At 34.8% G+C, this 25263-nt stretch overlaps 1 protein-coding gene across 1 annotated transcript; it reads left to right on the forward strand.

The window, feature by feature from the left end:
* The first annotated feature begins 5122 nt into the window (after positions 1 to 5122).
* ada (adenosine deaminase) lies at positions 5123 to 25251 on the forward strand. Its single transcript, XM_051097278.1, has 11 exons — positions 5123 to 5710; positions 12872 to 12933; positions 13466 to 13588; positions 17477 to 17620; positions 17764 to 17879; positions 20126 to 20250; positions 20961 to 21032; positions 21360 to 21461; positions 23578 to 23645; positions 24012 to 24141; positions 24242 to 25251. Exons 1-11 carry the CDS (start codon positions 5651 to 5653, stop codon positions 24344 to 24346), a joined length of 1107 nt encoding a protein of 368 aa, XP_050953235.1. The 5' UTR covers positions 5123 to 5650; the 3' UTR covers positions 24347 to 25251.
* The last annotated feature ends 12 nt before the right edge of the window (positions 25252 to 25263 follow it).

Consider the following 25263-nt stretch of genomic DNA (forward strand, 5'->3'; position numbering starts at 1 on the left):
AAAAAAAAAAAAAGAAAGATCCATTTCCAAAAGCATAAACATAAAATTTGAAAAGTTGTAATTACTGTACACAGTTTGTGAAAATGTTAAATACAGTTAGAAAATATTAAACATGTATTTATCGTATGTTCTTATATTTATTGTTTTATTTTGAATGTGTTTTTGTAAAGCCACAATTTTGATATAATATTGCTTTGATATGTTTGCTATTTGCAATAGTTACTACTTACTATTTTTCCTAGTGTGATTTTCGGTAAATATAGGCCTATTATAAAAATAGGGTAAGTCTGATCCTCAAACATCATTGTAATTAATAATTATCATAGTAATATTTGTAACCCACAGCATTTAAAATTTCAGTGATATTTTGGCCACTGAACTAGGAAATCAATTGTTCTTTACTGGCATCCTTGGTCCAATAAGAAACTTAACATTAATGGAACATTTGCATTGCACAAAAACTTACTTAATAATAAAAAGATGTTTATTTTAGATATTAAAATATTTGTAACACTTCTTTTAAAAACTGATCACAGAAAGGTTCTTTTTAGATCCTAAAAATATGCCATTTTTAAGAACACATTTCATTCCTTGAATGTAAGTTATTAGATTATTTGAGAATATGGGTGTTGTTGTATCAAAATTTGAATAATATAATATTTTGAAACTATACCAGATCAGTATCACTCATTTGACCAGGTTACTGGAAGCTGAATTTAAATACTTAAAATATCCCCCAGTCTTAATAAGCCTAAAATAACGACAACCCTTTTCCATTACTGGAGCTCATGCCTTAAAATAAGCAAGAACAAATAAATACAGGACAAGGGATAGATTCACTGCAGCAGCTACTTCCTAACATGTGGCCAGCAGAGTCAATATTTTTAACGGATATTCTGCTCTTAAGCGAGGAGAAGATCTCCCCGACCTCCAACTTTCAAAAGAATCTTCATCTAACAACATGTAAACTGCATTTGGTTACCACATGAGTCATATCTTGCTAACAGTTTAGAGTGAAAGCAGAGGGTTGACTTAAGTAGACATGAACCACAAACAGTGGTGCTTTATTCCGTTACACAGAGGTGTGATGTAAGGAGCGGCAGATGACAGGAAGGAGACATAAATAAATGACAAATGGAAAAAAGAATGTTTTCACAACTGCTTAAAAGCTTTACATCCCTATCCACATCTTAATAACATAGAGCACACTGAGGGATTTATAGAAAGCGTGGTGCTACCACATTCTTAAGCACTGTTCCAGCAGACTGATGTATGACACATTTAATGGGATGTTTTTGCTGGTTGAGAAACAGAAAAAGGTCCATGTGGTTTCACGCAGGGTTAGAGTTACTGGATTGGACCAAGTTAAACGCAGGTTGTTGTTTAGGAACTGCTTTAACAGCAGGGGCTTAGAAAGAACTGTGTTAAAATCTAATGCTTTAGGCATGCAATAACTGTTATGTTGCCTTCTGTTGGCAATGTCTCTTATTTAGCAAGTCATTTTGTGCACGGTTTATGATGTGCTCTATTCAAGCGCAAACCTGCGGGAAGAAAATTCTTAGTGGTGCATTCAAATGTTCAACAAAGGAAAACATTCTTAGTTTAATGAGAGATGTGCATGTTGTATGCCGTTGCCATTTGCTTAATGTGATATACTAGACGTGTCAGTTTTTGGTGATAAAATTAATTTCATAATCACGTTATGCATATTCAGGCATACAGGCAACACTACCTGAGTGTGGTCCATCTCCACTACACACAGGAATAAATACACTTATAATGTTCTGCTGACATCTAGTGGCCAACTACTGTAACCCATACCGTTTACATGTATTTCAGCCCCAGTTGGGAAATCCTTAACCACAAATGACAATAATAGAAAAGAATTATTAAATGAAATTGTGGTTCTGCATAAAATAATTTTAAAATATTATACTGTGCTCTTTGAAAATGTAATAGGTTACAGATTACAAGTTATCCTATTTAAAATGTAATAAGTAGTGTAACTTTTTCAATGTCCTGATAGCACATACATCACGGACACGTCTATTTGACGTCTGAATTTACATCTGCAATTGGTCAATCTAAGACGTTTCCTATCAGATGGCAAATAGATGTTTATTAGATGTCTTTAAGATGTTTATGATTTAAAATGTATGTAAAACTGACATCTTACAGACATCTGTCAGATGTTTGTACACAGCAGATGCTTTCCAGATCAAGTGATCTTTAACAGACATCTTGCAGATGTATGTGTGCTATCTGGGTTACTTTATTAAAGTAATGTAACTGATTATGTTTGATTACTTTCTGATTACTTTTCTAAATTTCTAATGAATGTTTTAAACTGTTAAAAACACTTAAAGCAGGCAGGGTTAACCTTACAATATAGTACTCAAAACTGATCACGGTCAGACTTAAAATCCTTCATCACTTGAATTAAGGTTATAATAATTTAAAGCACAGCCAACACAGACTTTAACACCTCTTTTTACTTTTAGATTGTTAAATATTGATTTAAAAATCATAAGAAACAGTTGAATAGTTACTGTTTTTGAAATCAGATCATTGCATAACTATGACAGGAAACACTGGCATCTAACAATGTCTTGGGAAAAAACAGTCAAGCATATAGGCCTACATAAACCCAAATAGGAAATAAAACAGTTATCAAATTAGCATGTGTCCTATTCTGTTTCCTAAACTCCGGAAACATTGGTGTCTCATATGTGAGCCTGGGCAACAAAGCCAGTTGTAAGTAGCACGGGTATATTTGTAGCAATAGCCAACAATACATTGTATGGGTCAAAATGATTTTTCTTTTATGCCAAAAATCAATATGATATTAAGTAAAGATCATGTCCCATGATAGTCAAATTTGATTAGTCAAATGCATTGCTAAGAACTTCATTTGGACAAATTTAAATGTGATTTTCTCAATATTTTTATTTTTATGTATTTTATTTTTTTGCACCCTCAGATTCCAGATTTTCCAATAGTGCATCTTGGCCAAATATTGTCCTGTCCTAAACATACATCAGTGGAAAACTTTAATTCAGCTTTTAGATGATGTATACATTTCAAAAAATTAACCCTTGACCCTTATGACTGCTTTTGTGGTCAGTGTTGGGGAATAACTAGTTACATGTAATGGAATTACGTAATTTAATTACAAAACAAATGTAACTGTAATTAGTTACAGTTACTGAGAAAAAACATGTCATTAAATTACAGTTACTTTTGAAAAATGCTAGTGATTACAAAGGGGATTACATCTGAATTTTTCCACACACCCACACACACTTACAGATTTAATTGACTTCTTTTAAATTGCATTGACTGCTCTAAAATGAGACACCAATGTCTCAGGAGTTTCGGACACAGAATAGGACACATGCTTATTCGATAACTGTTTTATTTCCTATTTGGGTTTATGCATAAACTTTATTTTTTAAGATAGTTTTTTTCCAAGGCATTGTTAGATGCTAGTGTTGTTATGACATAGCACAACTAAGCTCACGGTGAGCCGAGTTCGATTCCCATCTCGAGGTCCTTTGCCAATCCCGCTCCCCTCTCTTCTCCCAGCTCTTTCCTGTCATCTCTCTACTGTCCTATCACAATAAAAGGCATAAAAAGCCCAAAAATATAAGTAAAAAAAAAAAAAAAAAAATGTCTGAATTTGTGGTGGCTGTGCTTTAAATTAATTTATTCCACCGCTCAGACTCTTTCGGGGAAACTTAAGTCAGTGTTGTATGCTTGATAATTTTTCTTGGCGGAAGCTTTGCATTTGGTAAGATTAGCTTATAAAATATTAAAGCTTAATTCAATATTATGTGTACAATTTCTTAATTCTGTCATCCTGGTATCGTGGACTTGCTCTATTGTTTCATACAAACGCAGTTGCTGCCATTTTTTTTTTTTTTTTACATTGTAATGGAAAATAAGATAACTAACAAACTAGTACTACTACTACTTAATTTTTTATGTGGTGAAATATTGTGTAAAAAAACTGGTATGACTGCACTGTATCCCTAAAATGTCTAGTTTGAACTTGCCGTTTGCTAGCCACTGATTTCTTCATGGAAGCTTTGCGTTCAAATATTTCAGCTCAGATCAGGGTTTCGTGTCTAATAATTTTGACACGAAACGTATTAAAAAATCTATCAAGCAGCTGTGTAATAAGTGAGATAATGTACATTCATCCAGTTGTTATCGCAAAATAAAGATGTATATTATCCCTTACTTATAATCTTAATTCAAGTGATAAAGGATTTTGAAAGTCTGACAGTAATCAGTGTTGAACGCTACTGTAAGGTTAACTCTGCCTGGTTTAAATGTTTCAAAATGATTAACAGTTGAAAATATTAGAAATTTAGAAAAGCAATCAAAAAGTAATTAAAAGTAATAAGTTACATTACTTTAATAAAGTAATTGAAAAGTTACACTACTTATTACATTTTAAATCAAGTAACTTGTAATCTGTAACCTATTACATTTCCAAAGTAACCTTCCCAACACTGTTTGTGGTCTAGGGTGACCTATTTTAAAGCAGTTAAAAATGCAGTTTGGGAAAGAAATCAATCAAATCTGTATGTGTGTGAATTGAAAATATTGAGATGTAACCCTCTTTGTAATCGTCAACATATTCAAAAGTGAACTAATTTAATTACAGTTTACAGATTACACTTACAGCATTTATTTTGTAACTAAATTACGTAATTCCGTTACATTTAACTAGTTACTCCCCAACACTGCACACGAGGGGGCGATGGAAAGTCCAAGTCAGTTTCTGCGAATTGATTGAATAGGTTTTGTTTTTTTTTCAATAAACTAGTTAAAAATCGATTATTTTACTGCCGTTTGCCACGTTCTAAAAAAGTTCAAACAAAGTCTTCAGTTATCAAGAATTAATATTGTAATATCGTTTACCTACTTCAGTTTGTTCCAGTCATGAATCATTTAATAGAATCAGTCAAGAATCATAAACTTTGCATTGAAACATTTGGCATGGGTTATACAACCCTTCGACAAAGTATCTCAAGGTCTAGTTAGTCTTTACGTAACAGAAACTCGTGAAACTCCTGAAACTGACTAGACTCTTCCTTGTTAGGTCACATACTGACATACACTAACCATAATCGGAACCTCTTTTAGCTACTATAAAGTAAAACGTTTTATTAACTAGTTAAGTAAACATTACAAGCGCGGCGCGACGCAGACAGAACGCTTCCGACACACTGGTTTGGAGCGTTGACAGGTTCAGCATTCGAGTATCTCGCGTCGGGTCGGTAGTAGCGTAGATGTGGCATACTGTGTTCCTAAAAAGCTTCTAATAGGATTCCGCTTTAATCTCTTCCCATGGCGTAAATCAGGTGCGGTTGTCAGTTTAGTTTGCTCGGATACTGTTGTCACTCTTCTGAACGTGTTCAGCCGTGTTTAGTTGCTTTTTGCACGCTGATGTTGTTGAGGCGGGGTTCATCTCTCATATTATCTGTCCACAAGGCGTGTTCTTTGTCCGCGCCTGGGTTGGAGAGTGTATAATAGTAAAGCGCATGGGGAAGCTAAACTTCGCTGCTTGAGCTGACAGGTTCCGGAAAGCGGGTGTTCAAGTTATATCACGACAGATTCACACTTCGAGTGGCAGAAAAGAATGGAAAACCAGAAAAAAATGGCAGAAAAGAGTGGAAAACCAGCATTTGATAAACCTAAGGTTAGTAGTGTCATTACTGTTACCCTACTGTTGTTGTTATTCTAAAACATATAGGCATACATTCGAGGTGGAACAAATTCATGTTTTAATAAAAGAAATTTTTATGATTAGCATGCCATCATTTATGTCTTGGTGAATGTAGATATTTAGAGGCGTAAGCCTTAAAGCTTTCTTAAATCTGATGCTTAATAAGGGACTTAATGTTACAAGTATTTTTTTGTGTAATCATTTTAAGTCAAATAAGGATTAGAAACAGTCATGATTCTAAAATAATCTGATGCATCAGTATTCTAACAGTGATTCAAATAAAGGTGTTGACTTATTTTAATTCTTAATTGAATATTTATGATACGTTAACCTATGCCACACACACTGACAGAGGAACGATGAAAGAGAGAACGCTCCACTTCTTGGCCTTGCATTGAGATTATACACAGAACATTGTATCTGCCCTTTGGAGTTATTGTACTGACTCAGCAAGCAGAAGCCAGCCTGAAGAACTGATACCAGAAACATGTCGATAAGCAAATTATTTGTGGAAGTGTCAATAACCTATATGAGAGTCGACACAATGTCTTTCCTGTCCATTAGCAGGTGAAGGACTGACGCCAGCATCATTGAAAGTAGCATTGAAGCGTTATTCTTCCTTATGCACAATTGCACAATAATTTCAGTGCGAGTCAGCAGTATAGAGAGTATAGTGTGAGAGGCTGCCCTGGTTAAACACAGCATTTTCTTTGGGTTTCTCATTGTAAACACGTTCAAAAGCCTTACTCTGTTGTATAATTTGTGATTAAGAGAACAGTTTTATGGTGATTTGTAAAACAAAGAGTTACATTTATTGTAGGTGGTAAACAATTCACCCTAAATCACACCCTTCGTAAAACCTGCTGTATCAGAAATTCAACAGATTAATTGACACTTAACAGGCAGTAACTTCCATATTTTATCAGCTGCCTAGAACTTTGTTCCAAAACTAATAATTCACATGATTATGCACAGTGAAACAATACTGAAAGGTCACAAGCCCGTTTTTCTTAACAGCAACTGACAAGTAAGTGATTTATATTAATCCAGTGACAATTACAAATACACCTTCACGCAACAATGAATCACTCATCTACACACAAAACACACCTTAAAAACAAGGAAGTACTTTGATAACAAACTTTGCATTTTAAAAGTCATTTGATGCCACAATGTGAGCAGTTGCAAGCAAGTCAAGCTTATAAATATTTAAACAAAATGCAAGCCATGCATATTTAACCCCGCCCTCTTACCCAGTGACATTAATATTAGACCATCTACAGCAGTCGTCTGCAATGCACATATGAACCTATTCAAGTATGAAAACGATGGCAGCTTAGGCTTGTACAGACAAGACAGTTTTTCCACTTCAACGTCTTCCATTTGATATTTGAGCACATGGCAGTTGGTAGAGCATGTGAACCTGTTCATCATAACATCGTACATAAGCTTTTTCAACATGAATGCGTGATATTGTTGTTTACTAAATAAACATACTGCATGAAGACCCATGCAGAGAGTGCTTGAGGAAAGTAGTCTCGTTGGGCCTCATGCTGTGTTAACCTGATCCAAGTAACTGAGAGCTAAAGACCAATGAAATGAAAGCACTAGAGGTGACATCATCCTTGTTTAGATCTGCCAGAGACACAGTGTCTTCCCAAAATTCAGGAATGTTTGATATACAAGCATTAGTTGTCTGGTTTAGATGTTATCAGACTGCAAAGCCTCACTTTTGACTGCTTTTTATTATGACTGACTACTTCACATTTGGTTTTTGTACTGCAAAAGAATGTAAAGAATAGTTTTATTGTCCCGTTTCAAGGCCAGTTTGCTTTGAGTGCTTTGCGATTACGTAAATTTACCAGGCGCCTCAAGTAAAGCCTTTACAAAGCCGTGTGCATTTCCATCATTGAACTGTGTATTGATATCATTTGATATAAAAGGCGGCTTGCACACCACATTTTCCTCTGGGGGTGGGGGAAGGGATTTAATACTCTGCAGTCTCCTTTCTTGTGTCCGGCTGGTCCCTGGAGATTACACTGCATAATAAGTCTTGACTTCTTTCAGTATCTGGTTCTTATCATACACGCGTGAGGGGCTGTTTTGTTTGCAAGTGTCTTTATCTGCTGTGTTAACTGTATAGGAGGGCACAGAGGAAATACGATCCACTGAACAGCCATTAGTTAGGTTGTTGTGCAGAGCAGTTTGGTAAAAATGTGATACAGCTGTGTGAGCACACGTGCACAATGATCCTGTGACCCTGTTTTCTCCACAGAATTTCCTGTGAACTCCCTATTTCCCCAAATTTGATCTCTGGTTACATAAAAAAATCAAATCTCTTGAAATAGCATTGGAATTAGCATGCCGTGCTGTGAATTCTTTATGCTTTATGTCCGTGTTTTGATTTGATATCGAAAGAGAGTATTCACTTTGCCCCTAGCATGTAATTTCGTTTGAGTTGTGCGTTTGCATTATTTTGGCTATGATTGGATTCTTTTAAACTATTTTTGTTGTGTTGCTTTTTTTGCTGTTAATGCGTAGGTGTGCATTTTTCGTTATTGTTGACAAAACAGTCTTCCGCTAACAAATATTTTCAGCCAGATTAACATAAACAGCTACTGATGATAACATATAATTCGCATTTTTGCATGCTCAAACTTCGTTACTGTATGATGGAGAAGAGACTGCATTGTAAGTCTTGCTGGAATTACGTATTTTTGTAGGCCAAAAGCAAGTCATTTTAGCACTTTCAGTAGGGGTGTGCAATAATAATTAAAAAAAAAAAAAAAAATGATATCTTAATATTTTCTGGAATTTTGCCAATAACGATAATTAGATGATATTTTGCTGAGCGTGTTATTGTACTGGTCTTTTGGCAGGTTTAGGACTGCCGTGGACTCCCAAAGCTTTTTAATATTCTTCATATTCTGTGCAGTGATTAGTTTGCAGAAGTAACAGAAATTAACTTTTCCAAAAAGTTTAAATTGATTTTTATCTTTTATGGGCATTTTTACCTTTATAAGGCCTTTTTCTAACCTAATTAAATGTATACATCATCTTTTGTGTCAAATTCTTAAATTGAATCAATAAATTTAAATAGTAAGACACTATAGGGCTGTGTCCAATCAAATGAATGCATTTACACCAGTGGCGTGTGGTGGTGTTTTAAAACGAGGAGGCATATTTATGTATATTAATATTTCATGTCCCTGTTACACTTAATGTTTACACTAAGTGCAAATAGCTGTAGATTCTGTTTACACCTAGCAGGATTTTCTGCTATTTATACTACATATTGCAAATAGTGGCAATTATCTGCACCTCAGTATTGTAGTACATTATAAAACTGTATGCAATAATAACGTATTAAATATAAATTATAATTGTAATTCAAATTATTAAACGCATGCATAAGTTTAACTTTTCGTTCATTATTATTAAACTGACGCAGTCATCTCGTTTTCAAGCCATTTCATGTTTCATTTTGAATTGTCACTGAGTCATTCATTCAACTGATTCGTTCAAAGGGCTGATTGATTCAGTAACGAAACACCGTTGTGTGTTGTTCAGAGATGCAAAACCGTTCTGCTGTGGCTTTGTTTGGAACTATCTTTGCTGTCGAAAATACAGCAAAAACAGGAACTTGTGTCTAAAATGTAAGTCAGTTAATATTAACTGCTTGGGACTATGGGACTGTTTTGCAAAATCATTATCACATTTGCAACCATGCTGATATTTGGAGAAAAATATCATTCTTGTGTCATATACATTTTTTCAATGGCTCTGATATTAAAGGAGAAGTCCACTTCCAGAGCAACAATTCACAAATAATTTACTCACCCCCTTGTCATCCAAGATGTTCATGTCTTTCTGTCTTCAGTCATGAAGAAATTATGTTTTTTGAGAAAAGCATTTCAGGATTTTCTGCATATAATGGACTTCATTGGTGCCCTGATTTTGAACTTCCAAAATGTAGTTTAAATGCAGCTTCAAAGGGCTCTAAACGATCCGAGCTGAGGAAGAAGGGTCTTATCTAGCAAAACGATCAGTCATTTTTTTAGGAAAATTAAAATTTGTTCACTTTTTAAGCACAAAAGCTTGTGTAACAAGGCTCTGGGATGCGCGTTCACGTACTATTGAATCACGTCGAAAGGTCACGTGGAACGTAGGCGGAACCACAGACCCTGTGTTTACAAAGCGAATGCGCAAAGACTAAGAAAGTGCAAGTAAGTCAAACGCTGTTTACAAACAAAAAGGTACAATGATGTCGGATGATTCTAAAGTTATAGGAGAAAATAAAATGGAATTTTTCTACATACGCTACCTTTTTGAGCCACAGATGATGAACTTGTGGTGATTCGAAGATGTGATTCATAGTAGTGATGGGAAGTTCGGATCATTTTACAGAACCTTTGAGTCTTGTTCAGCAAAATAAACAAATCTTTTTTTGAGTCATTTCCTTCATTTTAGCAAAATCAGCATCACGTGACAGCCCCATAAGATGAACGAACAACTCGAAAAACCCGAAGACTCGAAACAGGTGAACTAATTCCAGTACAGAGCCTAATAAGATGTTGCGCATGCACGACTGAACGAATCACTCCCCAAGACGACTCATTCTTCACAAGTCACATTTGTTCAAATTGAAAACGACCTGTGGGCGCGCATCCCAGAGCCTGTGCTACACGAGCTTTTGTGCTTAAAAAGTATACAAATTTTTATTTTTTGAAAACAATGGCCAATTTTTCGCTAGACAAGACCCTTCTCCCTCAGCTGGGATTGTTTAGAGCCCTTTGAAAATGCATTTAAACTACATTTTGATAGTTCAGATTCGGGGTACCAATGAACTATATTTTATGTTGAAAAATCCTGAAATGCTTTCCTCAAAAACCATAATTTCTTCACGACTAGTGAGTAAATTATTTGTAAATTGTTGTTCTGGAAGTGGAAGAGTTCTCCTTTAACTATATCATATTATATAAATATACAAATATGTACCATATATCACTGGCGTTTCCTACAGAAATGTCCACTAGAGGTGGTAAAACAGCAAGCACTGGTAATCATTTTCGTACACAGTTATGATTACAGCTCCGTATGTGTTGCTTTCCGGACATAACAAACCTCCTCGGTAACTCAAACGACTTAGGATGCGCAATCCTTGGGTATGAATCCCATGAAAAACATGACTCACGATGAAAGAGCTGAAAGCTGATAGATCGAAAAAGCAAGCTAAAACGGCATGCTTGTGACTGCGTTTTTACGTCACATTCACTTTTGTTCATACTATCGGGTAGGTTTAGGTGCAGTGCAGATAGTACGTTATTTTAAAACATCACAGAGCAATAGAGTTATAGCACCACTCAATGGACATTTCAAGTCAGAACTGCGGTGAAAAGTACAAAACCAATGTCACATAAAACCCATATGTATGTTCATCTGTTTCAGGAAAAAAAAAAAATTTAGCGTCACCCAGTGGACATTTCACATTGAATATGTTATGTATTTTGCCGCTTGCGACAAAGTTCCCAGAGGTAGGTTTTCGAGACCAGGTTGACTAACTTTCATTGTCAAAATACAGCAAAAACAAGAAATGTTGCATCTGAAATCAATTAAAATTAACTTCGTGTGTATTGGACTGTTTTAAAAAAAATCAATATCACATTTGCAATCATGCTGATATTTGGAGAAAAACATCACTCTTTGTGTGATATTAACTATATCAGGTGATAAATATAAAAGACATAAAAGTCACACAGGGGCATATATGCCCCCATACCTTGAATTTTGGGGGAATTCTAAATGTATTTTCCTGGACTAAATCGCACAGTGAAAGCGTGAACTTCAAATGCATGTGCAATCTCTAGGTGTTTTTTTATTGAAGTGTACAAATAGACTTTCTAGTAAAGGTAAATAAACAGATTGTCTAATTAAACAGATACACATTATAAAAAGTAGTTCAGTAAAAAAATAATATTGCACATGTTGGTGCACTCTCTGGGTGTGTTTTTGTTGAAGTGCACAAATAGACTTTCTAATTAAGATAAACACACAAATGTATAATTACTTTATAATTAAATAATTAATTAATTAAATATAATGCCTTTATAATTAAGTGGATATATATATATATATATATATCAATTAGTACAGTAAATAGCCTAAGTACTATTGTACATTGTAAACTATACATAAGTAATATTGCACAACAATAATGCACATGGATTAATACATTTTAGGGTTTTATTCTATGACATAATATACATCCGTAATGTCCTCCTTGTGATTTTTTTAAAAACATTTTTAAACTCATCTATTTACTAGTGCCTTTTGAGCGTCATTGTGTTAATAATCATGCTTTTGCAAACTATTCTAACTCAAACTTTCATGAACTCAACTTTTGTGTTAGAAGTATGCATCGATTGTCAAACGAATCTTTTTTTGAATTAGTTCACTGAACCACTACACAAATGCAATAAAATGTAACAAATACGTATGACAAACTGGCATCTTCTCTGTGTATTATTTTGACTATATAGTGGTAAACTGTATAGTTTAAAGAACAACTCTTGTACCCAAATAATACAATGTGAAAAGAAAGGCACAAGCCAATTGCTTTAGTCAGTGGTTAAACATATGAGAGTAGTTAACACCACATGGAAGGGTTTTGCAATCCCCAACAGCCAAAACTTAATGGGTTTTTCTTTATGGTTTGTCTCTACCCTCCTTGCTGTTTGTTTCCCAGCTGGTGGTGAAGTGGAGTCACAATTTAATTTGGTCATCTGTCATTACAGCTCTCTCAGTACATCTCAGTAGATTGGTGCCATTACATTCACTTCTCTCACAGCCCTCCATGCCATTCCGGGCCTTTCCACTGAACTCATTTCACCGGGTCGTGCATTCCACATTCTAGATGCACTTCACGAGGAGCATTTCACAGCTGCGCGGGAAGGAGACTACACTAACTATCTGAATACGACAGGCTGAAAGCTGAGCTCATCGTTTTGACGGATGTGTTTCTGCTTTGTGCCATCAACAAGTGTATCTTACAGCATTTGTCACGTGGTTTGGTGGTGTGAAAAAGTGGGCGTTGAAATACAGATGTATTTTATTCCTGCTCTTTTGTCTTTGCAGATTGAGCTACACGTGCATCTTGATGGTGCCATTCGAATAAAGACCATTGTAGAAGTAGCAAAGTAAGTGACGTGTATTCCAATTACATTCTGGGAGAAATACACTGAGAACTATTCATTTAAATGTCTTTCCTTGTGACTCAGAAGCTCCTTAAAGGAAAAGTTCACCAAAAATGAAAAATATTACTTACTCAGAAAAGATTTATATTTTAACAATTATTTATACAATTAGTAATTATATATAATAATACTTAAAGTAAGCATTTATAATAATATTAAGCATATTAGTGTTATAATTATAATTATTTTAATTACATTTGTGGGTTAAACATTGAGCTTTCTGAGGCCAAAGGAACAATCCAAAATTTAGGTCAATATTAACTGCTAATCTTACCTTCACTGCAGTTCTAAAATCAAATATGAACTACTTACAGTGATTTTATAGATTTATGCAATGATTAATTTTGACAGCCCGTGGTCAGTAATAATGTTGTGATCTGTTTTGGTCTTTTTTTTGCTGTGAATGAAAAATTTTGCAAGGCTCGGGCTATTTTCAAAGCACTAACCAATGACCTCTGGTGTAACTGTGCCGCAGGCGACGGGGAATCACTCTACCTGTGAGCAGCGAGAATGAAATGAGAGACCTGTGCAAAGTGTCTGAGCCGACCACACTCACAGAATTCCTTGGCAAGTTCAATCACTTCATGCATGTCATTGCGTAAGTAGTTGTGCCGAGAAAAGATCTGCTGGCTCTAAATAAAGTGTGTTGCCAATTTGCTTGAAGATTGCATGGTTGCCTTATCATTTAAACAGCATGGAGAGCAGGAGGAAAATGTTAGAAAATAGGTTCTAATGATTTTATGACATTATACATTTTACAAGTTTTTCCACCAGTAACAGTTACATTTTTGTTTCTCAGGACTACTCTCCCTTACAGAAAAAAAGGCTTCTGAACAGCACTTTTACGTTTTGTATGATCCTTTTTGTACGATCCGCCACTGATGATTAGGTATATGTGCAGACCTTCGTGCTTATTGTTTTTATTATAGTCATTTGTTTTCGTACAAATGACATTGTACGAATTCATACTAAATCCTAAATCACCACTTCATAAAATAGTTACATTTTCTCAAGATATCGATTTCTTAAGAAAGTTCAGCTTCAATAATTGCTATTTTTAAGGCATTTTGAAAGTTAAACTACACTCAGAAAAAAAGGTACAAAAGTGGTACCCTTTCAAATATTTCATACTAAAGTGCACCATTTAGGGACTAATACAGTTGGTTTTAAGTTTACATACACCTTGCAGAATCTGCAAAATATGAATTATTTTACCAAATAAGAGGGATCATACAAAATGCATGTTATTTTTTATTTAGTACTGACCTGAATAAGATATTATAAATAATAATATTATAAATAATAATTGAATTTATAAAAATGACCCCATTCAAAAGTTTACATACGCTTGATTCTTACAGCGTTGTAACCTGAATGATCCAGGTCCCACAAATTCTTTGGATTTTATAGTATATTAAATGGGACATCAAATGCCCATTTTCCACAAATTGGTATGATTCTTTAGGGTCTTTATGAAATGTCTGCAACATACTCACTGGTCACCCTTTTTACCCTTTTAAAACAGCTCTGTTCAAAGCGACGTGTTTCGGTGCATGTCTCTTTAAATGCTAATGAGCTCTGCTTGCCCGCCTCTCTTTTCCTTTTTTGTGTATTTGGTGGCACATTACCATCAAAAACAAAACTTATCCACTGCGTTCTCAGTGTCAGAAGAAAAAGACTATTACGCCTGTTTCACACCACAAGCTTGAGCTTTGCGTCAGTTTCATGTCAGGGTGATGGCGGAAATATGATAATGTAGGACAGTCCATCAGCAGCTGTGGGCGGGGCCTGAGCAGTATGACATCATACTGCTCAGAAACTCAAAACAGCTTGATAATTGAGACTGATAGATCCTTTGGAGATTTTTGCATCCGATTTCCCTTTTAAACTCTTTAGATTTTTTTCAATCTGGGAACATTAGATTCCTCATAAATCAAATGTTTCAGTATGGTATGCAGTTGCGCCCTTCACCACATGGAAGTAAAAAATTAATTCCATGGATATTAACTCTATTATTGACACAAATCTAAAGCATTGCTCAAGTGGTTAATAAGTAAGAGAGCCTCACCATATCGCTAGTGGTGGATACACCCTCAAGGGCATAGTATCCTTTCTGATGTCCTGCAGACATCTTTACATGCAGCTCGTGTCACACCTTCACCACGTGTCGCTATAGCAACAGACATATAACCTCTGCACAGGCTTTTCTGTTGCCCTTGCACACAGTCCTCCTAACAAGAGTCTGATAATAAGGCAGTTTCCACACGTTTCCACTCAGATTCACAAAAGTAAGAGATAGACGCTCTGACATGAAGACATGAAAAGCAGTGCAGCTGGTAGTTTTGTGGGCCGGCAGCTGACATGCTTCATTGAAAATGAACCTCTAGTCCTCAGAAGCTTTAAAAGGGCCTTGTTTACAGCATGTGCCTCCCCCACAACAACATGGAGAACTCGCTGGCTGTTTTTGGCACCCACTGGGGCTCTTTATTGTCCAGTGCTGTAGACAAGCTCAATGCATGTCATGTGGTGTAACCTGAAAACATGTTTTGTTGCTGCAATCAAATAGCCCTTTTTTGCATTTTCAAGCATAATGTGACTCAAAGAGGAAGTTCAAACAAAGAAAAAAAAAGAAAAGAAGAAATAACTGTGTGAGTTAGCTGTTTAAGATACGTATCATAGCATAAGTGTTACTGAGCTGTAAAAATGATTATGGCCTTTGTTATCTTGCTCCAGTTGTGGGTGTTCTTGAAACAAGTGCATGGTTATGCAATAAAGAAGGATTTTATGAATGTGTAAGTGAAAGTAAAATCTAGTTCATTAAGTTAATTCAGTCATTCACGTAACATCTCTCTGAAGCATGTGCTATCTGTGTCCATAAATGAAGATGTCATGAATGCTATAATTTTATGACGTCATAAAACAACTGGAGCATTTATAGTCTACTTAAATCTGTTTGAACATTCTTAGATGATGTTTTAATTTGGGCCACTTTAAGTATACACATATACTGATTTATATACAGTATATATATATATATATATATATATATATATATATACACACCTTCTTTTGTGTAGAAATATTTCCTTCCGCCACGGATTGAAATCTCAATTTGACAGTTTAACAGCTGGGCCCAAGTCTCTGTTACTAATTTAAAAAACGTCACTTTAAGATTAGTAACAAAGGAACATTGAGTTGCTTCATTGAAAGCTTATTGTATTACTGTATTAAAAGCTCACTGTATTATGTAGAGTATTATGAGAGAGTGATGGACTAAACGAGTGTGATTACCTGCATCTGATACAGCATTCATTCTTTCACTCAATCTCATATTCACAATAAAACATTAGTTTGAATGTTCGTTGAGGAAAGCGATATCTTTGTTGTACTATCCTTTCATCTGTTAAGGGTGATTTCCGATTACAGTGCTGCTCAGTGCATTTGTTAACTGCGTTTTACAATGTGTTGTTACAAGTCCAAAGACCTTTCTTGTTTACAACCCTGTTTCAGTCTCTTTCAATATACAAGTCTTTACTGCAAACTCGTTCACAAAAACAGTCTCCTGTCACCATCTGATGAATACTGTAAATAAAATCACCACAAACACGCACACCATTTCCCAAAAACAAATACTATTATTAAATATTAATTTTATAAAATATTATTTATTGAATACCAATATTTAATAAACAACAACAGTCATCATAAAAGTTGCTAGGCAATTCAAAAGTACAAAGGCAGTGCTCTGATATACAGCATTAAATATGCATAAAATATAATGTGATGAGATTTTGCCCTCAGCCTATTTGCTCTGGAACAAATAATAGATTAATGAGACCAAAACAAATTATATCTCATGTTTAACCACTATAGAGACATCAGAACCAGCAGCAAATTCCAGAAAATCTGGCCGAGGTAAGGCTGCTCTTGGCGGGTTCATGAGTGCTGAATGGCCACTGACACCCTAGAGCTCATTTTTCAAATACCTGTAGGTGTTACCTTTATCAACAAAGCGCATTTTTGAAGTCTAAACAGGTACAGCTTGCCTGAAAAAACACAAAAAGAAATACCACAAGTGGAGTGATACAAACGGTGAACCTTTTGGAGTTCTGCCATCACTAGAATATTGCACTCCTCTCAGCCAATAAGATTCGAGGACTAGAAAGAACTGTTGTGTGTTTATATAACTGAGTCTAATAAGCTCATTGCATTTAGCAAAAGCAACTTCCAAGTGAAAGGAAGCGATTCTACAGATGTAACATGAGAAGTGTTGCAATACAAAATTTCTTAGAAAAGTACAAACAAGCTAAAAAAGATAAGATTCTTGGTATTTATGTACATGTGTGTGTGTGTGTGTGTGTATGTGTGTTCATTTAAGGTATTGAGGAACTGTAGTTCTTGAAGGTAGTGGGGGGCTATTGGGGAAGGGGGTGCAAGTGGGGTGGGGTTGTCATGATATCTTATCTGCTTCATATTCCATCTACAGAGGGGACAGAGAGGCCATCAAGAGAATAGCTTATGAGTTTGTAGAGACAAAGGCCAAAGAGGGCGTTATCTATGCTGAAGCCAGATACAGCCCTCATCTGCTGGCCAACAAGGGATTGGATCCTCTACCTTGGGACCAAAAACCGTATGTGTACCATATTTGCTCCATTCAAAAGCTGTTTTATGCCATGTATTGTCTATTGTTCTTTTGTTACAGCAATCATGGCGGTTTACGTTATTTCTTGCACAATAACCCTGTTCTTGCCTGTCCTCCCCTCTTCCTCCCAGGGGAGACATCACTCCTGATGAAGTGGTGGACCTGGTGAACCAGGGGTTCAAAGAGGGAGAGAAGGCCTTCAAAACCAAAGTCAGGTCCATTCTGTGCTGCTTGCGTCACATGCCAAGTAATATACTCTCAGCTCTGCACCACCCACCCACCCCCACCCAGTGTGCTGTGTGTTTGAGAGGCAACGCCTCACTGTCAACCTACATTTAAAGCCCATTTATCCACAGCCGCCGCGTGCTTATGTCCTAATCATGGCACAGGCTGAACCTCCTGCAGATTGGCTCAGATTTGGTTGTTTCCATCTTAAATTCAGTCAAGATGGACTTTTTGGAAATGGTGTTATGAATTTAGAAGCCTTGGTGATTCATGTGTTTTGTAAACAGAGGTGCTCTGCAACTCTTGAAACTGAAGAGATTTGTCATGCACATTACCATTCAAGAGTTTTGGGTTGTATAGGTGCGTTCACGCCATACTGGAATTCCCGTAATTATGAGATTCCAACTTGTAAAAAGCGTTCACATCCTCGTAGAACTCGTAATTACAACTTGTGAACTGAGAGTCTTCTGAGAGCTACGACTTGTACCACCTGACCAACGTAGGCTCTGATTTGGCGTTGATAGTGTTGCCATAGAAAAGCATAATTCCGAGTCTGAGGACATGAACAGCTCAGAGTAGAACGTCACATGTTGTCATCTCGAAATTATGGTAATTACAATATGGCGTGAACGCAGCATAAGATTTTTTGTGTATTTGAAAGAACTTTTGATCACTAAGGCTGCATTTATTTGATCAAAAATGCAGTAAAAACACTAATATAGTGAAATATTTTTACAATTAAAAATAACTGTTTTCTAATTTAATATATTTTAAGTGTAATTTATTCCTGTGAAACTGAATAATTACTCCATTCTTCAGTGTCACATGATCCTTCAGAAATCATTCTAATTTACTGATTTGGTGCTCAAGAAACATTTAATGTTAAAAACAGTTAATAGTATTATTTACTATTACTGTAGAAACCCTGTTGTTGAGGATTCATTTCTGAATAGAAAGTACAAAATAACTGCATTTATTTGAAGTAGAAATATTGTGTTACCATAAATTATTTACTTCATTTTGATCAATTTAATGCATCCGTTTTTTGTACAGTTTCATATGCTTAATACATTTTCTATGAGGGGTGCTTAGTATATTGGTGGCTGATATTATACATACGGGTATTACATTAATTTACTGTCAGTTAGACCAATATTGGAAGCAGAATTTATCAAGGCTTATTTATTCCAATCCAAATTGCATCTTTTTTTTGCATTATACACTTACCAGTCAAAAGTTTTTGAACAGTAAGATTTTTAATGTTTTTTAAAGAATTCTCTTCTGCTCACCAAGCCTGAATTTATTTGATCCAAAATACAGCAAAAGCAGTGATATTGTAAAATATTTTTACTATTTAAAATAACTGCTTTTATTTGAATATATTTTAAATTGTAATTTATTTCTGTGATCAAAGCTAAATTTTCAGTATTATTACTCCAGTCTTCAGTGTCACATGATCCCTCAGAAATTTCAATATGCTTGCTGTTCAAGAAACATTTTTTTATTATTATTATTATCATCAATATTTAAAACAGTTGAGTACTTATTTTTCAGGATTGATGAATAGAAAGATCCAAAGATCAGCATTTATCTAAAATAAAAATCTTTTGTAACATTATACATTATACACTTAAAAGCTTGGAGTCCGTATTTTATTTTTTGAGAAATAAATTATAGAAATTAATACTTTTATTTAGCAAGGATGCTTTAAATTGAAAAGTGATGATAAAGACATTTATAATGTTACAAAAGATTTCTGTTTCAGATGAATGCTGTTCTTAGAGTGATTTCTGAAAGATCATGTGACTGGAGTAATGATGCTAAAATTCAGCTTTGAAATCACTTTTTAAAATATATTCAAATAGAAAAAATAGAAATTTTAAATAGTACAAATACTTAATCTTACTGTTTTGCTGTAGTTTGGATCAAATAAATGCAGGCTTGGTGAGCAGAAGAGACTTATTTAAAAAGATTAAAAATCTTACTGTTCAAAAACTTTTGACTGGTAGTGTATATATACACAAACACACAAAATAATTAACATATTTATTATTTATTTAATATTTGTTGTAAATATGAACACTATAATATTTTAATAAAATATTAAATAATATTTGATCATACTTTAAAACTATAGCATTCTAAATCATATAATAGAATTTGCCATATCATGCAATTATTGGCTTATATATGCAGCATATATCACAAGGAAATGACAATACACCCAAATCATTGACTGTTACAATTTAATGCTTATTATTGCTTTAGATTGGTCTATGGACGTCGTGGAGCTGTGTAAGAAGTATCGTAACGATGGAGTTGTGGCAATAGACCTTGCAGGAGATGAAGCCATGAACTGTGAGGCGTACCCAGGACACAAGAGAGCGTTTGAGGTAAGAAAACACACACACACACACACACACACACACACACGTTCCATATGAGCTGCGTTTGCGAAATGTTTTCAGTTGGGAAATCTGTAAAACATCTCTGGCTGCATTCTTCTCAGTGGATAATCTGTTGAGAGATTACAGTCATCTTTATTATGCCTGTTATGAAACTGCCTGTACAGGATTCACAGAAACTACATAGAACATAAATGGTAATCGTATGTCTTATCAACATATCATTTCGTCAAGGTATGTCTTATCTTTCCCTTGTGACAGTGCATTTCCTAGCAAAAACAAATCACTTTGCCTATTTGAAGTGTCTATTTACAAGTACAAGTCTAACGTCACAGTAAAACTGTTCGATTAACTGATGTATTTAAAACTTTGAAAGATTTAACTGTACTTTGTTGACTTGGAAACTCTTGTATAATCCATAATTTAGATAACACAGACACATCTGTTTGTACCATTAGCATACTAAGAGATGCAGCTGAGATGTTCAGGAAGCAAAACAAGATCCTTATCATCCTATAATCTAAACCGAAGCTTTCAAACACAGCTTTTGAAAGCAATATCTTTTGTTTAATGAGGCAAGCATAATACAGCACATTCTACAGATGCTGTAGTGTTTGGATACTGCTTGGTGCTTTTGCAGAAAAACAGATGTCGCTGGCGATGTTCTAGCTGTGAGTTCACGGTTTTGTTTTTGACAGGAAGCCGTCAGAAGTGAGGTGCACAGAACAGTGCATGCAGGTGAAGCGGGCTCTGCCAGTGTGGTGAGGGAGGTATGAGTTTCCATTTCTTCTCAGCATTTATTATAATGTATTCAGCAAGAACACAACAACCACTGAAAATGTGCTTCTCACAAAAACATAATTCACCATCTGCTGTCTGTTGTACAGATGGAAAATTGTGTAATACAGTCTGTTTTTTAACGGAAATTCTGCCTGTGAAGTACATTTCCTTCCAGAGTACTAAATCATGAAAGGCAGAAATTTTAGAAAACACCACCACCACCACCGCTCATTTTTCAAAATGTCATTCAACAAAAAAACACCCTTGAATCCGAAACTATGTGCCAACTCCTCCAAACATGTACATTGGCTTTGCAGGCTGTGGAAGTTCTCAAAGCAGAACGGATTGGACATGGATACCACACTCTTGAAGATAAAGCTCTGTATAAACAACTGCTTGAACAAAACATGCATTTTGAGGTAAGACTGGATGCCAGCTTCCTGACAGTTACAGAATCACTTTGAGATACACACCCACATGCATTTACATCATTCCTCTGATAAATATCCCATTATCGTGGATGACTTTACGATGCGTCATGTTGCACTGGACTCCATTCTTGGTCAAAGTGCTCACATAGGCTACAATAATGGCCCAATATTAGGGTCAGTAAAAAAGCAGCATCTGCGAGCAGTGATGATAAAGCTTTCCTTAGAACTAATTTCACTTATCTAAGCCATTTTTTGTATGATTTTTAACCTACTTTTGTCCAAAGATGTTTTAGTGGATGTATGAAGAAAAATTCAGGGTCAATAAGATTTCTAGTTTTATTCCGCAAGGACGGATTAAATTGACAAAAAGTGACAGCAAAGACAATATCACAAAGAATCCTGCTTTTTTAAACAAAAATATTAAGTAAAATATTAACTGTTTTCAATAATGTTCATCAATAATAATGTTTGTTGATTATCAGATCAACATATTAAAATGCTTTAAAAAGTAATGGCTGCTAAAAATTCATTTTAAATTACATTTTAAAAATGTACATATTAAAACAATTTACAGTTGTAATTTATTTAATATCACAGTTTTTAATCTATTTCTGCTCAAATATAGCCTTAGTGAGTAGTGTATACACTACCAGTCAAAAGTTTTTGAACACTAACATTTTTCATGTTTTGATCCAAAGTACTGCAAAAACTGTACAATTTTGAATTATTTTTATTATTTAAAATAACTGTTTTCTATTTGAAGATATTTTAAAATGGAATTTATTCCTGTGATCAGAGATCAATTTTTAGCATCATTACTCCAGTCACATGATCCTTCAGAAATCATTCTAATATTCCGTTTTGCTGTTTAAGAAACATTTTTTGTTACTGCTGTTATCACTACTGAAAACAGTTGAGAATCCAATAGAAAGATCCAAAGATCAGCATTTATCTGAAATAAAAAGCTTTTGTAACATTATACACTATATCGTTTAAAAGCCTGGAGTAAATATAATTTTTTATTAGGAAAGATATAATACAAATGAATACTTTTATTTAGCAAGGATGCTTTAAATTGATTAAAAGGGATGATAACGACATTTATAATACAAAAGACTTCTATTTCAGATAAATGCTGTTCTTCTGAACTTTCTGTTCATCAAAAAAACATGAAAATATTCTACTCAGCTGTTTTAAACATAAATGTTTTTTTGAGCAGCAAATCAGAATATTAGAATGATTTCTGAAGGATCATGTGACTGGAGTAACAATGCTTTGAAATTACAGGAATAAATTACATTTTAAAATACATTCAAATAGAAAACAATTATTTTTAAATTGTAAAAATATTTAAAAATTATACTGTTTTTTTGTAAATCAATAAATCCAACTTGGTGAGCAGAAGTGACTTCTTTTAAAAAAGCATTAAAAATCTTACTGTTCAAAAACTTTTGACAGGTGGTGTATGCAAACTATTAAATTATATAGTTGCGTGTGTGTCACAGATAACTACACCTTATTGCCAAATATGCAAATGCTGCATATCTTTCTTATGCAACAGTGTTTTTGTTACTTTGTTAGCCATGTACTTCATGACCTGTTGCCAGTAGCCTTTATGTTAAGATAGTGTCTTAAGAACTAGTCTGACCAACTAGCATCTAGCCAAGAAGCAATTGATCTTACTTTTTGGATTCAACACGTTTTTATTTAACCAAATTAAATAAAATTATAACCAGCCTTAAAGAAAAAAAAAAAATCGATGACTAATTTGTAAAACTAGTCTAACTTTTTATGCAAGGTGCCACTGATCTGGGTGTGTCAGATAAAACAGACTTTTTGTATCCGTTTATATTAATGATGGGACAGAAACAGGACAGGGAAATGCTGAGTGGAGAATTTTATTAAATGTAATCTCATACTGCCCTCTGGTGGACAGCCTGTGTTTACATCTGTGTTTATAAATGTGACTGTACAGTCTCTCAGTGCACTAATATTTATATTTCTCATCCCGGAATATTTATGAGATGTTTAAAGGAGGCTTTTAATCCACATAATGTTTTAGTGCAATTGTGATCCTGACTGCATGCGTGTTGTCTTTCTATAGATGTGTCCAGTCTCTAGCAGACTGACAGGAGCATGTGACCCAGACTTTACCAAACATCCTCTCATCACGTGAGAATAGATTTATTTACTTTACTGTTTACTTTCTTAATGCATGTTCCTGGTATTATGTGAACAGCTTAATGGTGCATGTTATGCCATTTTGACTTCAACAAACATCCTCTCATCACATGTGATAAGGTTTATTTACTATACTGCTTAATTTTTTCTAATGCATGCTCCTCTTTTGCGTTGCCAAACTTGTGCAATATAAAACAATACTGTGTTAGTGCATCATATGCACGTGCTTTGTTTTCTGGGTGTTTTGGCATGGGAACAAGGGGAACGTGAATCAGTATAACCCGGCGTTGTGTTTACCCAGCATTTAAAATAATCCACAGTTGACTAGTTTGAATTTTAAAAGTCTTGTGTGTTTAGATTCAAGAAGGACAAAGCTAACTACTCCTTAAACACAGATGACCCTACTATCTTCGACTCCACCTTGAACTCAGACTATAAGGTGGCGAAGAAATACATGGACTTCACTGAAGAGGATTTCAAGAAATTGGTGAGATGCAGTTTGCCAAAACAGGCTCTTATAGATTCTGATTTGCTCATATCATGGCAAAAAATGACTTGGATTATCCTATCTGTTTCTCTTTCCACAGAATATAAATGCAGCTAAGTCCTGCTTCCTTCCTGCGAAGGAGAAAGGAGAGCTTCTTAAACAACTCTATAAGGCCTATGGCATGCTGAATAGCACGGGCTTTTGAGCGCAGCACTGTGTAAACAAGCACGCGCCGAGCAGAGCCTTTCAGGACATTTGCCTTTTCACACAATTGTGGATCCTGATTTTTTGAAACTGGAGAACTCATACACAGCGAAATATTTACATAAAATAAATAAAAAGCTCCAACAAAGATTCAACTTTAGTAGCCTACTTAACATGTCGTTCATCAAAATGAATGTTACATATGTCATTTATATTTCCTTAAACACTGTTACAGCATACTGGTTTTCACCAAATGCTGTCGCCTTTCATCTACATGCACATTTTTACAAGTATTGTAATATCTGTAGCCTAAACATGATGTATTGGTCTTACTTCATTTTTACTCAAATCTAAGCCACTACACTCTTCTTAATATACGCACAGAATACTATAATGTAATAAAAATGAGGCATGTTAAACTGTATAACATGTGAAAGGTGCTATCAGAATAAAATTAAATAGTACCTCAGCTGTATTTTACAATGGCAATAATGTAAAAATCCAAAACATTAAATCGAACATGATCTTATGTCTGGTGCTTACCTGATGTATGTTGTACATGCATTATACAGATCTTTGGATAATAGTTGGCTATTAAAGGTATTAGATATTTGATGATGAGATGCTGTGCAAAACCCCTGTAAAATTTCTCGTTCCTTTGTTCTAACACCAGAGGGCATTTACCAAAAGACGATTCATTTAACTCAGGTATGTTAATAGAGTTAATTGACTCAGGAGTTAATTTGCCTAGTAAAAAAAAAAAAAAAAAATGGTCAGGTTTTACATTTTGACTTGTATAATGTTAATTGAAAAGGAAAACATATGGACTACAAATGCTATGGGAAGGAAGGGAATGAGAGCTTTGTCAATGTATGAACTATCAATACAAATAATTTTGCATCTGAATGGTTGTGTGAC

The sequence above is a fragment of the Labeo rohita genome, chromosome 23 (assembly GCF_022985175.1).
Source record: "Labeo rohita strain BAU-BD-2019 chromosome 23, IGBB_LRoh.1.0, whole genome shotgun sequence".
NCBI lineage: Eukaryota > Metazoa > Chordata > Actinopteri > Cypriniformes > Cyprinidae > Labeo > Labeo rohita.